At 39.3% G+C, this 18717-nt stretch overlaps 1 protein-coding gene across 1 annotated transcript in view; it reads right to left on the bottom strand.

Annotated features, from left to right (window-relative positions):
* Nucleotides 1-4662: 4662 nt before the first annotated feature.
* The window catches only part of MARCHF11 (membrane associated ring-CH-type finger 11), a 47314-nt gene continuing 33259 nt past the window's right edge, over nucleotides 4663-18717 (bottom strand). Inside the window, exons 3-4 of the mRNA XM_090048514.1 lie at nucleotides 15271-15463; nucleotides 4663-5362 (exon numbers count right to left, since the gene is read on the bottom strand). Of these exons, the coding sequence (XP_089904640.1) occupies nucleotides 5040-5362; nucleotides 15271-15463 (516 nt within the window). The 3' untranslated portion in view covers nucleotides 4663-5039. The remainder of the gene's footprint in view (nucleotides 5363-15270; nucleotides 15464-18717) is intronic.

An 18717-nucleotide genomic window follows, 5' to 3' on the forward strand; every position in this document is an offset into this window, starting at 1 on the left:
ATATCCCATGTTGAAAAGGAAGTACTGTAACTTCCCCTGCAGACAGGAAAACTATTAAATATTCGTTGTTTTGATGTGGTTTATTACTAATACCTTTATTACCCATGGAGACCAGTCTAGAAGCTTTTAGACATTTGAAATTATGGATGAGGAAGTGCTGATGCTAACACTTATGTAAATTTACAGGACTTTGTGTGTAAAAGAAGAAAGAGAGAAGAGAAATGTGGGCAACCTGAAGTAAAGAAACAAGAAGGTACTCAAGTGCCTACCACTTTGATTATCTACGTGCTATATGAAAATTCCTATATGGATGCATGAGAAACTGATAGAGCAGCAATTGTTGTATCTGTCATTCATTTTCCAATCATCATAAGATTTATAAACAAAAGTTTGCAAGTTACCTGTTCTCCTTGGTAACCCTCTACATGATGCTGTAATCAAAACATGTCAGTAGTAAGTGAACCTAAGCATAGTCCTAAATATGAATCTCAAATATAACCCTGCTTTCCAAGGCTACAGGGATGAGTGTTAGAAAGCTGTAAAGGTGGAGCCAAATTGTTATAAAGCCTGCAGTAGTTTTGAGCACTTAGTTTAGGCCCTTAGTCTGGGTCCCTTCACAGTCTGTGTTATATCTGAGGATAAAAGAATTCTGATAAGGCCTATGTGAAGTGGCTAGTATTCACTTGGGATTCAGCCAGTTCGGGGGACAGTGATTCAATTCCGTGATTCGAATCACTCTCCCAAATCGATTTGGCGGAATCTGATTTGGAGATTTGGCTGCTGCCAAATCAACCAAATCTCTGAATCACACAGGCCCCATCCCCCACCTGCTCTCAATGGCTGCCTCGCCTGCCCCAGCTCCCGGCTCTTTTGTAAAACAAAAGCCCTCACTCACCAGCTGCTGCCAGGCAGGGAAGTGATCTCTGCTGCCCCCCAATGCTCCATGCTGCATGGGGGGCTCTGCCACAAGCCCCCTGACCCCCTCCTGCTCTCCCAGCTCTGCCCATGGTGCCCCACCTGCCCCAGCCCTGGCCCTTAAAAAAAAAAAGTCCTGACTTGACGACTCCTGCCCAGCAGGGGATGATCCCTGTTACCCCTTACTGCCCCAAGCTGCATGGGGGGGGCTCTGCACATACATTGAGAAGCCCCGAGGCTGCTGCAGCAGCCGTTGAGTCCAGGGGTGGGTGGGGAAGCCATGTGGGGACTGGGGGAGCGGGTGGGAGTCAGGGGGTATTTGTGGGGCCTAGGGAAACAGGAGGGGATAGGGCTTGGCAGGGGTCTCCCCATGGTCCCCTCCCATCTCCTCCAGCCTCCCCTCCCCTGCCCCTACTTACCAGCTTGGAATCTGGGTCAAGCTCCGTGCTGCAGCGAGTGGGGACTGCCTGAATTGCTGAAGCTCTCCAAATCTTTTCCAAATCTATTCTGAGACCTTCAAATCAATTCAGTCCTCTGATTCGATTCAGATTTGGAGATTTGGCACCTGAAGCTTCACACAGCCCTAATACTGATAACTACTTGCCTGTAAAGTGTACTTAACGAAGGGATCATTATTTCATACAAATGTTACTGATATCCTATAGGTTAAGGCTTTGAAGGTTCCATGGAAATTATATTTTATTTTGATATTTATATTGGACTCCTCACCTTCTGTCCTACTGCTTTTTGAGACTATAATCTGTATTTCCCATATTAGAACTATAATATAATTAAAAAGGACAGGCTTTCAGTGGCATTTTCACTGTTTGGCAGCTTTAAAATATAGCAATGACCTGTAGTGGTTTTGTCCTCAAGTGTCTGAAGGTCTTGGCAAAATGTCCTACAAAATGTTATTTATCTTTATTTGGTTCAATCAGTGAAAATTGTTGCTTTTAAATTAATAGAATTTGGTTTCTTTTTGACAAGCGTGAGGAGGCATGCAAAAGGAAACTTGCCATCTTCTGCCAAGCACCACAAGTTGTCATACTTCAATATTGCTGCAGTGAATTAAATTGTAAATTTTGTACAACTGAGATCCTCTATTAAGGGATGCATAAGAGACAGATGCAGTACCATACAATGTAAAAAAGTTGGCCCTGTAAAATGAGACTGCATATGAAATTCCTTTTACACTACAAGCAAAAATTCCATCAAATCCTGGTCACTGGCAGACATAATTCTCCTTTTAGGGAAAAAGAGCTAAGAGAACACAAAGGAAAATGACTCTCAGTAGGTTTTTCAACTATAAAGCCCATTCTTTCTTCCCACAAACCTCCTCCTCTAGCAAATCTCTGTGACATGAATTTTAAAAAGCTTCCTTGAGCTGTTCCCAACCATAAATGGGTAATTCTCCAGGAGGGGTACAATTTGGCTTTTATTGGAATAACATTTTTCTAATCTATATCTAAACATTGAAATTGACTTTAAGTATCCAAAGAAAAGGATTATAGTATTGTACTGAAGGATGTCAAAACCTTCTAGAAAGTAGACCTCACTGTGTGAAAATTTCTTATTTTATAAATGAAATAAGTCTCAGTGGGGGCATCTACAGTGGGGGCTAATTAGCTCCACAGTAAAGCACCTCCATCTACATGTGCAGAGCTATTACGCCAGAGTAAACTAGTTAACTCCACTGTAAATTAGTACTGCCCAACACAAGTAGAATCCTACAGCAGAGTTATTTACTCTGCTGCAACTCATGTGTAGATAGTGACTTGGGCTGGGGCCTGCTGGCTAGCCCCACATTGTGGCATCCCTGTGCCCCAGCCAGCCCTGCTGCAGCATGTTGAGTCAGGTAAGAACAGCCCTGGGCTGGCAGGCTGATCTTTCTGGCTCCCCTGACAGGTGGGGCTGTGGCACCCCAGCTCAACCTACTGTGGTCTGGGTGCACATGTAAATACCAAGTCTGGGAGCAATAAACTCCAGTGTGAACTGTACCACAGCTTGTTGTGTCACATTACTCGCAAAGTTGATTCTGGAGCCAGTACGATCCTCCAGATCTTTGAGAGGAATCTGTCTTACTCCAGTTTCTCTTGTCTTTGCATACAACATGCATTTGTTTTGCAGTAACTCTTTTTGGTATAAGAAAATCTGTACCCATTGCATCTAAAGTGAGGATGTCACAATTCATAAGCCTTATTTTTCCGCTTGTTTCTAAACTATCTTTAACTCAATCATTTTGCAAGCAGTTAATTTGGAAGTAATTTCTATTTCTTTCCCCCTAAACAATTATTTAATCTGTATACTGAGTTGACATTTATACCATGTGAAAATATTTGAACTTTTACTGAATATGATTGGGATGTTAGAATAAAGATGAGTAATAAGTAGATGAATTGATTGTTGTGCTGCAGCAAGGCTGGCACGTTGAGCCAAGTCAGACCAACCCCAGCTGACAGGGTATGCGGGGGGCGGGGGGCGCAGCGGGGATCAGTCCACTAACCCAGGGCTGTTCCAACCTGGTTCAATGTGCTGCAGTAAGGCTGACTGGGGCACAAGGGTGTTACAATGTGGGGTCAGCCAGCAAGCAATCCTATACTGAAGCACCCTTGTGCCGTAGCCAGCCCTGGCAGCATCTATGCTTAGTATGCCATGTTGCTGCATACTAAAGAATGCAGCAGTAAGATACTACTTATGTTTACAAGTACTAACTTATAGCAGAGTTAATTAGTTTACTGAGGCCTAATAGGGCCCCCCGTGCAGACACTAATATTTTACTGCAGATCTAATATAGATACCCCCAATGTGTCTCTTAATTATTTCAGTGTGTCCTAACTAAGGTATAGAAAGAAAAACAAAATAGATTTTAAAAAGTGAGAAACTGAATATGAATTATTTGAAGTACAGTTTTTCCTTTTTGGAAAAAAACAAAAAGCAGTGATTATGAGCGTGAGAGTCAACTAGCAGTGGATAAACATGGAATTACAGACACAATGCAGATTTCCATACAGGAACTTAGAACTACCTCTGTCTCAATTTGTAACATCTCTGGTAACCCTGACTACAAATCCTGTTAAATTATGTACTGATTTTGTATGCCTATGTCAAGACCATCAGTAATTATTAACAGTAGCAGTCATTTTCAAGTTGTCCGTCCTAGTATTTGAAGCACCCAGCTTGAATCCATGATATTCATTCTCTGCATTTCAACATACTTTAAATAATAATGATGCTTCATAGGCTATATATGCCATCCTCATCTTCTCAAAAAGTTCTCAAACTGCAAGCAATATTGAAATTGCAAAAATGTAAGCATCTTTTTCACTAAAGGGATTTCCTTTATGAATTTCCATGAATGAAACTTTCTTCATAATGAGCAGAATTTAGTGTCTAAATACTGTTAATTAATAAACTCTAAGGCCATTTATACAACGTGCTCCGGGAGGCGCTGCTTTAATTACAGTGGCTCCAAGAGCCGCTCTAATTAAAGTGCCTGGAGCATCACATGTAGCAGCATCCTTGCACTGAAAAATGGCAGCGGGGGTGCTTTAACTAAAGCTTAGCAAATGAACTTTAGTTAAAGTTCCCCCACTGCCATTTTTCAGTGTGGGGATACTGATACACATGACACTGGAGCCTGTTCCAATGTGATATAATTACAGCATATTGGAGCAGCTCTCTGAACATGTCTAGGCACCCTAATTGATTAGCACATTAAATGAGGCACTCCTGGTTAGTTGTGGGCACCCTGGTCATCTATTTTACTCATTTTACATATCTAAAAAATTACATCATTTGAAAAAATACATTTATAAGATTTTTTTAAAGTTAGGGAATTAGTTTCCTTATCATTCACAGTGATGAGTTAAAGGACATTTTTATAAACTTCAAATACAATATAACAAAAAGCTTTATGAAACCAGACTATATAAAAAGCAAGAGAATTTTTTTTCAGAAAGATGTATTTGCAATTCAACTGATCATATAAAACTCATTAAATTGTTTAAAAAGTTGTATATATTTTTGCTAGTGCTATGTTTTCTCCATTCATTGCAACAACATTCAAGAGTACTGTAGAGTCCAGAACACATCCTTTTTTGTGTGGCACAGTGAGCATAAATCTTTTACACTGAGGTCACTCTCATCACAACCTCTCCAGACCTGTTATCTTCTGAGGAATCCTCGTGAGGTCTCATACGATTGAAAAGGTGTAACAATACATAGCCACACTGAAATCTTGGAGAAGTTAACTGTGTTGGATGGACTAAATTTCTGTTTCTAAATGCTGTTAATGGTAACCACAATGTCCTTCCTGCTGAAGACTCTCCTCGGTTGCTCTCTTCTATGTCTGTAGCTTTATCATAATTTAACACATCCCAGTGCAAGTTAACAGCCCTCCAGCGCTTAAACACTCTGTAAACAGATGCACCTTCATGTACGATTAGTCCTGAAATGAAAGAAAGAATTAGTGTTACTACAAAATATTATGAGACCCTATTTTAAAAGTATATGAAGAAAGATAGTGGAAGTTTCAACCACCAGGTTTATCCCACTGCACCTGGTAGCCACCTAACAAATTAAGCTGAAGATCACTATGAATTTTTAACATTAATAATACTAGTAACTGCACATTCATATATAAAGATAATTAACTGATCAAAATTTATCTCTATACTATTTGAGGTAGACTTTGGAGCTACTTGGTGTCTCCATCACAATTTTACCTCTATTTACCAGCAATTCAATCAAAACCTAAACTTTTAAATGAAAGTTATTAGCCCTTATCATTATGACAGAAACTGTCTGAATGGGAGCTCAACAATAACAATTGTGCTATCTCAAGTCTTGTATGTATTAGAAAATTATGACAACTTAATTCAGCTGATGAAAATTAATCTGACTGGCTCATTGGCAGGTTCATAATTTACAGTGGTTTAACTTTTGTTTAATCAGTTTTAAGTTTAACATAAGTGCTTTTATGTTCAGGATTTGTACTGGTCTTACTATATGTTAAGGCAAATCAAGCCTTGTTGTTTTCAAATACATTGAGTTAAGCCCTTCATGTGGACAAGCTTAAATTGTTTTTAAAATTGCTTATTTACATTACTCTAAACAGATTTATGATTGCTCACATTCGTACTTAAATTGGCACAACTTTACAGCAAATAAGAGTGAACTTCCCTGTTAGTTGAATATATTATTAAGTTCAAAGACTGGCATGATTATTTAAATCTTGACTATTATTTCATGAGCAGACACTGAAGTCATGAACTTTATTCTTTCTTTTCAAATACCAGAAGGTCAGAAAACAGGAATTCATTTTTGAGATCTGCCAAAATCAGGGGACCCATTTTAAAATATCCCTCAAGGGAAATATGGTCCACCGTGGAGTGATCTACTCTTGAGCTTCCATCCAGAAAATATTTACACATGGCCTACAGACAAAAATTACACATAAACTGGTATAAGTGACTGGAAACTGGTTCAAATTTGTAATACAACAGAAATTCAGTGCACACAAATTGTTTTTAAAATGGCTGAAAGCAGTTTAAGATAAACCTCGATGGATGGTAGTATCAGCCTTAACTGATTTGGGTTAAATCAGTTTATTGAACTATTGTTCCAGATCCCCTCCAGAATCAAGCTATCTGCTCAAGCCAAGCAGGGAAGTGTGCTGTCATAGGCAGAATAATGAATGGGCCAGCTGGGTACAAGCATAGGGGTCATTTCAGGGCCCTGGGATCTTCATCATCAGGGAAATGAAAGCCGCAGTCTTAAACTGAGTGCCCATTTTTGTTTCCCAGCAGGTGTCAAATTTAAAACCTTGGCTTTTGCATTTGCTTCCCTGAAAAGCTGGAGGTTGGGGTCCCTCCACCAATGAGGGTGGGTTTGGGGATGGGACTGGGGCTGGGTCCAGGCCGGGAGATCCATGCCATGCCTGGAAGAGGAGTAGGGGAGTGGGGAAGCGCTGGGTTGTGCTGCGCCTGGGGGGGTGGGCTCCAAACTGGGCCAGGAGAGCTGTGCCCCACCTGGCAAGGAGGGATGGTCAGGACCAAGCCAAGCCGCACCCCTCCTGGTGGGGGGGGGGGACTAGGGGGAGGCCCAGCCACGCCAGGAATGCTGTACTGCGGGCAGGAGCGCTGGGAGGGTCTTGGAGGCTATAGCCCCCCAAAATTCATCTTAGACCCTCCACAGCCACCCCTCCCAGTGCCACCACCCAGCCACAGAAACACAGCGCAGTGCTCCGGGCCTGGCCCCAGCCCAGCCCAGCCTACCCTCTGCATCTGCATGATTGTATGGGACAGCCAGGAAGAAGCTCCCTGCAGGTAAGTGTAATAGGGGTTGGGCAGGGAGCTAAACTGAGCTGCAAGTGGCTCATGGTAAAGGGGTGGGGGAGGGCTGCCTCCATGTGATCAGAAGTGGGGGAGGGGGAGATCCTGTGAGGGGTAAGAGTGTGTGTGTGTGTGTGTGCGTGCATGTGCATGCATCTGTCTGTGTCTTCATGACAGGGAGAGTGTGTTTATGTCTGTGTTCGTATGCAGTGAGTGAGAGTAGAGTACGTGCACCTGTGTGTGTGCATGCCTGTGTGTGTGCATGTGTGTATGTATGTTCGGCCATAGCAGAGACAGGAAGTAGGGAGAAGAGGCAGGCACGTGCCCCCCTCAGCCCAGTGGGGTCCACCCAGCCCCTCTGCCAGCTGTAGGAGGGGAAGGGGCCCTACTTCCCCCCTCTGCAGCCCAGTTCCCATGAGGGGAAGGGGTCTCAAATGTTGTGTTTGCCCAGGGCTCCAGTACACCTTAATCCACCTCTGCATGCTCTAGCACCCTCCCTTCTCCCTCCCTCCCGGCTTTCTACCTGGGGATCTGCAGGCATGTGGCTGCATTTCCAGAATCAAAAGTTTCATAGTTTCATAGTTTCATAGTAGCTAGAGTCGGAAGGGACCTAGGTAGATCATCTAGTCCGACCCCCTGCCTTAGCAGGAAAGAGCACCGGGGTCAGATGACCCCGGCAAGGTGCTCATCTAACTAGTTATAAAAGTGAATGTCTGTTCACTTGCTTATCAATTCAATCTACACAACCTAAACTAACCTGTGAAGATTGAATTGATTCAGCCTTGGGCTTTTTGACTGTCTGTACTTATTAGCCATATACTATAAACTCTGTTTGAATGCAGTACTCCCTTCTCCAGGACTCCACATATTCATGTGTCAAAATGTAAGCATATGTAAGTATTATCAAGATCAGGGCTTTACTAAGAGTTAGAGGGCACATGCAGCAAGTCTGCTTCAACACTGTAATTATAGCACATCGAAACAGACTCAATTCATTGAGTCTGCCTGAGCATAGTAATTACCATGCTCCAGCAGTCTCCAGTAGCATGTGTATCAGTGTCCCCACACTGAAAAATGGTGGCAGAGATGTTTTAACTAAATCCTGTCTGATTAGCTTTAGTTAAAGCACCCCCCACCATCAGTTTTCAACACAGTGATGCTCTGGACACTTTAATTAGAGAGGTTCTTGGAGCCTTTTCTACTCTTATTCATGTGAAAAAATTATCTTTTAAGAACAATGACAGAGGACCACCATGGTTGGATTAGCTCATGGGTGAATCCTTTTGATCAACAGGTGATCCAAGGCATGAACAGACTGAAAGAAAATGCAACTGACTGATTTGTAAGACAGCCGGAATCACTACATTTATTGCTTGCCCAAAGCGTTAGATAGCATGCAATCATTATGAATTTCATTTCATAACAGAAAAGCTAACTTGCATTCTGGTCCTTCCCCAGCAGTAAAATCCTAACACTGTAACTGTACAGGCAATTATCAAAATTACAAATGAACAGATGGTAGAATGCCCAGCATTAAAAGTAGTAAGAGGGCCAGATGGAAAATCCTGGCATGGGAGGTTCATGGGCTTTTTCAGTCATCCTCTTAATGAGGTACAAACTCTTAGGGTCTGTCAGACTCGGGAGAGAAATGTGTTAGGAGTCATTGTTCTCTGCCACCAGGGAGTCTCATTGTGGGAGTTGTGTGTTTTGCCTGGAGGTCAGGTTAACATTTCTGAACAACAGTTGCCTTTTGAAGGCACATGCTATTAACTTGATTATTACATTCTATAGAGAATGCAAACATTTAGTTTTCTCTAAACATCTTTTGATTCCTTTTGGTCTCTAGAAGCTCTAGTTTGCAGTTCAGATCCTAAGTGGCAGGAGTGGGCAGGGGAAGGGTCAAGGTGTAGAGTGAAAACATGTGAAAATAAAAAGACACTTTCCTAATAACATCCTAGCGCTATTCATAGGACCCTACAGGAAGAGGCTAGCTAGTATTTGTTTCCTTGAGCAGGACAGCTGAGGAGTCCTGATAATTGACAGTGATTGGATTTTCAAAAGCAGGCTCTACCATTAATGCTATTTCAAGAGAAAGTTATTTGTAAATGTGTAAGCTGAACTTCAACTGCATAGATTTCAGATAACAGCCCACTATGAACACAGAATATTGAAACTGTTATCCTCCTAAATTTGGTGGAATCTGAGCTAATAAGGCAAAGGAATATCAGTTAACTCAGAATAAATGATTTCACAGTTGTATCCATTTGGACAAGTTTTGATCTGAGATGGTTTAACTTTCTACAGAGACCTCGATTATCCCTGAATTCTATATTGGTTAATTCTAAGTGTTAATAAATGTTCAAATGTATAATCTGCTTCTTTCCTCTCTTTCTAATTTCCTCTAATCTTCAATTTTAGGTGGCTGGAGTTCAGGAAAACAAATAGTGATATGAACTGCCCGAATTACAATCAGAGATGAGGCCTTTAAAGAAACATGACAATGATAGCAAGAATCATCAGGACACTTCTATGAGTGCATAACATCAAATCAAATAACAAAATCCTCAAGATCAGTAGGCTTCTAGATAGTGGGGGGTCCATGATCATTATACCTGATAAAAATTATTTTGCTAAAGGATGGACCAACACTTTTTATTTACTATATCTGTGGGATGTAGTAACTAAAAGCAGCAATGATGTAAGCCTTTGCAGTTACTAGGGATAATATAGACATCAGAAACCATACAATTAAAATAAATTGGACATAGAATTTCCTATTTGAAGGCTTCTCTACACCTACCTGGATCTCATCTGATAAACCAAAAACTACCTCCCATAAATCTAGAACTATGTTGTAAAATGAAAGAACTAGGTCAATTACCAATTTTAGAAAAATCTAAACTCTTGAAAAGAAAAAATGATGTTGTCTGAGTAGATCTAGGAGCTTTTAGGACCAAATCAGTCATGACCCTGCTGAGAAAACCAAGATCACTCTCTCTGAGGTTTGATAACACTAGATGAGGAACAGGACACTGAGGTAGGAAGCTTTTTGTTTTTTTCACCTCATTTCCTCCTCCAGGCAGAGTCTAGACAGCTCTATAAACTTATTCTACCATCTCTTCAGGGCACTGTGTAGGCAAAGGAGGTTACTTTGGTGTTTTGTTGTCACCCTTGACAAGATTACAGATTTGAAAGGTGACAACTGGATTAGAAGTTACATGGAGTGGTACACATGAAGGAGGATCTGGGTAAGCTGAGCTCTTCAAGCTGACACTGGAAGTTCCAAAAATATTCCAGCTCTCAAGCTAGGTACAATTAAATGGAAGTGTGGAACAATGATAAGGAACTTGCTGTTCTGTTTTTTTAAGACATCCATGTCACTGAACAAGAACAACAAACTACATGAATTTGATAATGCTGGCTTCCACCAAAAATCATTGTTCCCACAGTACTAAGGACATATCCACACAGTTCTGAAGTAAAAAAAACTAGCTCCAGAGAATCTTGTTGGCATCAATCCGAAATACCCCAAAGAGAGTTACTGAAGTTCAGTTCCTTTCAGCCTAAGATAAAGCATTATAGGCATCAACAGTAGTTTTCTGGAATCATGAACTTTAGAGGTACAGTCTTAATCGTTTTCGGCTTCTTTCAAAAGAGCTCTGTGGGTATCAACGTTTTTAGCTAAGTAATCTTTCCTATGAAATAAAAAGTATTTTGCTTTCCTAACTGAAGCTAGGGAACATGGCAAAAGGGAAAAAAACAACCCTTTATCTGTATTTTGTATATGGTGCCAAAAACTGCCAAAAATGTGCACATAACCACTTATATCCAACTTTAACAATATAGTTATTATCAAAAAATGTTTAGTTAGACTTGAGTTAAAGTTGTTTAACATGAAGAGAAAAAAGAAAGCATGATGGATAGAAAAAGAGAAACTGAGGTTACAGTTAAAGGAAAATAGTTCTTTATACGTATTGGTCTTTGGTTGAGGGAATTGCACACATCCAAAGTGCTTAATACAGTTCACAAAAGGTTCTATGATCATATACCTGTTTGCTTCTCATGCTTTTCCTGTCATTTCCATGACTTCTCTATCTTAGTTAATCCCAACAGAAGAGGTTATAATATCTGGCAGTATCAGTGTGCACAGCTCTGAGGATGTAATTGGTTATGGTTCCATAGCCACTCCATTTGAATGCTGAATGAAATTTCTTACAGGACAAATTCCAAAGTATGCAAGGATTTTAGAGAACAGCTTCCTTCCAAGTTCAGAGGTACAACTGCACTGACTGATGCTGCCAGAGAATTGCCAAATTGATGGTGATACTGATACTGAAGTGACAAGAAGGGGAATAATGTCAGGAGGAAACAAGAATTCTGGGGAAGATCAGAGTTGGATGAAGGAAACAATAAACCTAAATATATCCCATGTGCTAGAATCCATAGCTGTCTATTGCTGCCAGCCGAATACTAACTCATAAATAAATAAGTATTGCGGGGGGGATTTATACCTAACCAGTATTTTTGTTTTTCTTTCAATGGGTAATATTTTTGTAAAATGAGCCAGGCTGCAAATGGTACTGGACAGAAAGTTACACAAAAGTTATGTGATGGATTATAACTGGAATATAGGTGAGCTGTAAAATTTGGGGGAAAAAATGTTTTTGTACAAATTAACCACAAGGCTATCAAGTTAATATCATGAGAATCTTTCTAATTTATCCTACTTGACAGAGCTAAGATGGTATATTATATAAACTCAGACTTATTGGGAAAAATGTATATCTTACAAGTACATTTTCAAGTGTGAGGACACGTCATTTCATATACAATATATATATTTAACTGCACATCTCTCACTGGCCAAACTACATTTAAAACTTTAAAAAATAAGAACATAATTCAAAAGTTGCAGACATTTACATTTCTCAAATGGTAAAAACACATTATTGTAGGATTAATTGAAAGGCTCTAGTTAAATGAACTTATTAATTATCTGAGGCCATTGGCAAGGTTCCAAGTAGGTCAACTATATATTGTCTTAAATCTGGTTGTGAAAATTCACATTGAACATTCCAGTCATGACTTTATAACTTTCAGGAGTCATTTCTCTGAGGCAAATGTTCCCCTTAGTAAATCTAGGACCTAATTCTATTTGAAGTTTTAGTTCTATAGAGAAAGTCACTTATATAGCTTATACCTCTACAGATACTAACAATACCTTTTGAACAGCTAAGAAAAAATTGGAGTTTTTAAAATAAAAATCAAGCTAATAAATAAAATCAAATTAATAAATATAGTTTCAAATAACTGTGTTCTGTATAGGGCTGTCCAAATAGTTGATCTTTCAGTTCAGCTTCCAAACTGAACAACAGAGAAAAAAAACCTTTGGTTCAATCCAAACCAAAAAATAATTTGTTAAACATGTTTCTTGCTGTAATAAAAAACTGAAAAAAATGTAATAGGTTAAATATCAAATTTAAGTTTTAGTTCGACTCATATGAAAATATAGTTCATTTTATGCATTTTTTTCAAAAGCAAAACAATAAAAATGAAAAGCTAGACTTAAGCTGTATTCAGGAAATGAGCAAGTAGGAGGATTTCCAGCTGTAGCCCTTTTCACCCAATAATACAGCACTTTGGAAACTGACATAAGATGTTGTAGAATTCCCTTCACTACAAGAGAGAGGATTTGAATTCACATATCCTACCTCTAGGGGAATGCCCTGACCGCTATTCTATAAGATATCCTGGAATGGAGTACTCTTAATCTCTTCTGTTAATATTGTTATATTTAAACATTCATTGAGACAAAATAGGTAAAAGAGAACAACAGTATAGTTTGATGGTAAGGGCCCTCATCTGAGAAGTAGAACCCCTAGGCTCCAATGGTTATATAAGTAATGCATACCAAGTAGAACAGCATTAACAGGAGAAGATGCCGCCCACAGATACCTGAGTGCACAGTAGGTCAGGCTGTGCTGGGAAATGTTGTGAAATGTGGATTCAAGTCTACTCAGGCAAAGTGGGGAGTTGATTCTTGGTCTCATGTCCTGGGTAAAAACCCTAACTACTGGGTTTTTAAGAAAAGGGGTCAACTATCCTCCCCACCTCCCCCCAGGATTATGAATCCAACCCAATAATTTTCAGCTAATTCAGTAAATAAACTCATTGAAAATATTTAACGAATTCTACCTGAATTCACAAATAATTTGGAAAGAACAAAACTACATTTTCAATAAATCAAGAAAAATTAAATAAAATAGTCCATTCCTAGTTATAAACTGAATTCTGATATGGTCAATAAAGACAATACCTACCGGCACCATACCTACCAGTTGGGGAACTCCCCTCTTGTCAGCAAGGAGGCAGAAAAGGATCTTGGAGTCATCATTGACTCCAAGATGAACATGGGTCAGCAGCGTGGGGAGGCAGTTAGGAAGGCCAACCGTACCTTGTCATGCATCCACAGATGCACCTCAAGCAGGTCCAAGGAGGTGATCCTCCCCCTCTATGCGGCACTGGTCAGGCCACAGCTGGAGTACTGTGTCCAGTTCTGGGCGCCGCACTTCAAGAGGGATATGGACAACATGGAGAGGGTCCAGAGGAGGGCCATTCGCATGATCGGGGGCAGCAGGACAGGCCCTATGAGGAGAGGCTATGGGACCTGAACCTGTTCAGCCTCCACAAGAGAAGGCTGAGGGGGGACCTTGTGGCCTGTTATAAATTAGTCAGGGGGGATCAGCAGGCATTGGGGGAATCACTATTCCCCCATGCACTGCCAGGAGTGACCAGGAATAACGGTCACAAACTGGCAGAGGGCAGGTTTAGGTTAGATATCAGGAAGCGCTACTTCACGGTCAGGGTGGCTAGGATCTGGAACCAACTTCCAAGAGAAGTGGTGCTGGCTCCTACCCTGGGGGGTTTTAAGAGGAGGTTAGATGAACATCTTGCTGGGGTTGTTTGACCCCAGTATTATTTCCTGCCATGCCGGGGGTTGAACTAGATGATCTGCTCAGGTCCCTTCTGACCCTAGAAACTACGAAACTATGAAACTGGTTTCATGGTTACAGAAAAAAACAAGGAGTCATGAAATCACTCTGCTATGGTTTTACTGAGTGACTTTGTACAAGCCACTCTTCAGTCTTTCAGTACCCCTTAAAATGGAATAAGATCACTTTTTTCTTTTTAGAATCTGGGATGATGAGGATTTAATTATGTCAGATACAATATTTTGAGCACTATATGTCTAATAATATAGCCTAAGTATTTACAATGAGTTATTAACATCATTCTATTTCTTTTGGTATTAATATTTTAACAGTCAGTGCAAAGGTGTTTGAAAGTTTTAAATTTAAACATTGTTTTGTAAGAAATACCAAATATGACTTAAATAGCTTCACAATACATTTTATTCTATTGTTGATAAATATATCTAAATCAGATTAGCATCAATATACTATTTGAGAGTACATGCCAAACTAAAATAACCTTTATTTGTCTTTTAAATCAAATCTTCATCATTCATCTATCAAGCCTCTTGAGCTTTACTATCCTTTTAAATTTCAAAATCAGTCAAGGTTGGAGTATTGTTGTACCCACGATGGTCCAAGATGTGTATGGGAGTAAAAGGTTTCTTGTGTTATCTTTTATTGAACCAATTGTATAATTGGAAGAGCTGTTGGACCAGCTTTCAGACATGAAGTGCCCTTCTCCAGGGACCTGAGAAAAGCACATGAAGCCTTTCAGCTTACAGTTGGTCCAATTAAAGTTATCATAAAACATCCTTCTTCTTGTACACAATTAGTCAAAATGTAGAGGAAATTCTTTGAGAAATCAGTGAGGGTAAGTCTGTTTTCCTTCTCTCCTAGAGTTTTTTTTTGATGTTATCCATCCATTATTTGCTAAAGTTGTCAGCTGAGAATATATCAGCGAAGTGAAGATCTAAGGAAGTGTTACCTGTTTGAGAATACATAATGATACTCTTACACCACTCTTGTGTTGTTTAAAATGTTTAGCTTACCTATGCACACTAGATCCATAAAACCATACATTCCATAGCAGATCTGAAAAAGGATGTCCTTTCTTTGCCATACTGCATAGGGGCTGGAGGCTGACCATAGAAGCCAAGTCACACTTGCTACTAAGAACAAAGATCCTAGGATTACAGCAATCATCTGCACTTTCTCAACCAGTGTTATAGTAATGCTTTGCCACTAAAAGAGAAACAAAGTAGCATAAGATAAAGTGTTACTTTTTGCAATCAGACATCAAATCAAAAACCATTTTAACATTTATGCATGCCTTCATAGATTTTTGCAAATGTGCTTTATGCTAACCCTTATCAAGAAAAAAGGGCAGACTAATATGAAAGACTGGTTTAGGTTTTTTGCAAAATGATTGTCCATATCACCATCTTGAGGTCTATTTGGGGTGTATTATTTTAATCTTATTTTTAATACATGGAAAAAATACTTAGTATCAAGAAATAAAGTTTGCTATTCATATCAGTAGGATAATGAACAGGGTGTAAAAAAAAAGTGGAAGAAACGAAAGAGGGTGCAGCTTAACACTGCGTACAGAAAAGCTTCTCAGGCACACCTAAATACAATGCAAAAATAGCTCAAAATAAACATTATAGTAAAAGGATTCATTAAAAGAGGATAAAGTAAGTGAAATTCAGTCATAAGTACAATATTGTGAAGGAATACATTTTCCTTCTATCATGTTGTACATATACATGTGATTTGAGTTTGTCAGGTTTTCAAATCTATAGAACTCCATTTGGGTTCTATGAAGTAATATATTCAATAGCAAAAATCATTTTCATACTTCTCAACTACAGCCACACTGTGTAACTGGGCAGATAAATCTTTTCCTATTTTCTCACATTATCAAAGGGAGGCAGAAACAAAATAAGTATGTTCTAAATGCCTGAAATCAAAGCACTTCAATATAATAAAAATGTACTTCCATGAAATAACTGTTTTGAAAATATGAGATGGGTTTAAAAAAAGCATTTTGTTATAAATTGATAAATAAACAGCAAACCTTTAATAGTGCAATTTTGGCAAGGCAAAGGTCCTTTATATAATGAATTTATGGTAAGATGATCGTGTTTTGGTTTTCATTATTTTAACTTCAAAGGAAAGGAATTATTTACGCATTGTAATTATTTTTAAATGAAGTTTTCCATTCCAGAAAGGGAAGTCAGTGCAAATATTTCACTGGGAATAAGGAGTCCTAAATTACTAAAGAATCTCACCTATGGGTCTCATTTGGAATTATGATGACTTCAGTGGGAGGACAGCATAAATAAACTGTGATTTGTCACTATCACTTGATAACTGGTAATCAACATTTCCAGGGTACCTGAGGAGTACAACTTTTTCCATAAGAAAAATGCAGTAGATATCACCAAGGAGCAAGAGGCAGGCCAGCAGCTGTGATGCCTCTGACAGTGTTGGTGTAACAGGTGGTGAAAGCAGTAGCAGTTGTGGCAGGGTAATGTTGGAAGTGGCAGGGTAAGTGACCATGGTCTAAGCAACCATGGGGGAACCACAGCAGGCCAAGAAGCTGCATGGGAAGCAGGGCTATGTTGGAACAACTTTTGCTCACCACCCTGCTGTCAACCAGGGCAGTTGTTAGCTGCTCATTGAGTCCCAGGCTCTTATCTTTTAAGACAATGGATGTTTCCTTACTCTAGATACCTGAGTCGATATTTTAGCTGCAGGCACTGTTATTCCCCAGAGCATGAACAGTGAAAAGGAACTGGATGGCATTACAAGGGCCCTGTAGCACCAGATTTGTAGCAATTACATACAATTTAAGGTGATAGTGAGGAGAGGGAGCTGACTTTTCTAACACCAGTGTCAGGTGTTATGACCTGGTTTTTATAGCACTTTACTCCACACCACATTGCATGCTGTTCCAATCACTTAATCTTTTAACATTAAAAGAACTAATGTAAGTCAAATTCATCAGTGTGAATGAGGCTAGTGAACAAAGTAATAACATTTTAATGAGTTTCAATGTTAAGAGGTTGCACTAAATATTTTACAAACTGAATTATTTAACATTAAAAACTGAATAAATCTAGCTGTTAAGAAAAAATTGTAATTCTAATTTAAATCACTGTATTTCTAACAAGGACATTTCTTTACTTAATTTGGTCATTTATTTCATAACTCCTTTTTGGATGTCAATATGAAGTCTCTCTTCCATTACCTCTAATTTTTATTGTCATCTGCTGACTGCATACTTAATTAGTATCATCATCATTTCAGCAAAGTGCTTTGCAAGTTAAAAATCAGGTTAGAAATTATTTTCAGAATATGTAGTTTACGCAATGAACATGTAGTTTATGCAATGGAGGAAGAGATTTGCAGAAATACCATAGGAAAGGTTAACATCTCCCATGAAGACAAAAGTCTTTAAATTTATATATTGATAGCCATAATCTCATTATTCCTATCTGTTAAGTGCTTTAAGTCATTGCTAGGTAAGAACATTATTTCCTATCTTTATATCTTTAAATAACACCAACCCTTTCCATATTATAAACTGGCAGATGGAATTTATAGGGTAAATTGTAATCCATAGTTAGACCTATTCACATGGCACCACATCAAAATAACTTTGTAGATGCCTCAATTTAGCCATCTCAGGGTTATTTCTGGTTTTTTAAACAATGACTGCAATGTAAAATGCATGAACAATTCAGGGAGCAAGCATTAGGGAGCATGTCTCTGTAGCCTAGTGTGGACAACACTTTTCTGCAAGGGAGGGTATTCTGGGCTCTGGTCCCACCTGACAAGACTATTTATGTTTTTCAGATGAGAAAGCCATAGGTTAAAAGACAGGAGTGACCCTAAGGGCAGGAACCAGAATGAGGGACTCCACATTCTTTTCAGAGGCTATATAGTCATACTCCCTCTTGCTTGCTTTCTCTTTCTGGCCCCAAAAATGATGTGCTCTTGGCTGCATGGTGGTGCAGATTCTACAGAAAGGAAGAAGAAAAAGACCCAACCTAAACCAGCTCAGAGTCCATTAGGGCATTCTTCTGATATGTGGGAATTTGGGGTTGTTCATTCAAATTGAAGAGAGCCTTAAACCAAGATCTCTCACTTCCTGGGTAACTGCTCTTAACAATTAGTCTATTACACAAAATGTAGACACCACCAAGACCAGTGCTGTCATCGTTTTGTAATGAGCTATATTCATGCTCTCGGTATCAAACGAAAATAGGTATGCCTTATCTCTGCATAACCAGTCAGCAACCTCTTCACATGTGATTTGGATCACAGCCAAATTTTAGCAGTAGTTAGCTGCTTAAGTAGATAATCTGGATTACTTCAAAAGTCTTCATAATACCCCTAGTTTATTGCTAATGATCTTTGCAAAATGCATGCAATAAGTGAATCTAGGTATCTCCACAGTTTTGGTAAGGTTTAGGTGGAGTCACTCTGAA

The sequence above is a fragment of the Crocodylus siamensis genome, chromosome 5, assembly GCF_052110815.1.
Source record: "Crocodylus siamensis isolate JL-2025a chromosome 5, ASM5211081v1, whole genome shotgun sequence".
Lineage (NCBI taxonomy): Eukaryota > Metazoa > Chordata > Crocodylia > Crocodylidae > Crocodylus > Crocodylus siamensis.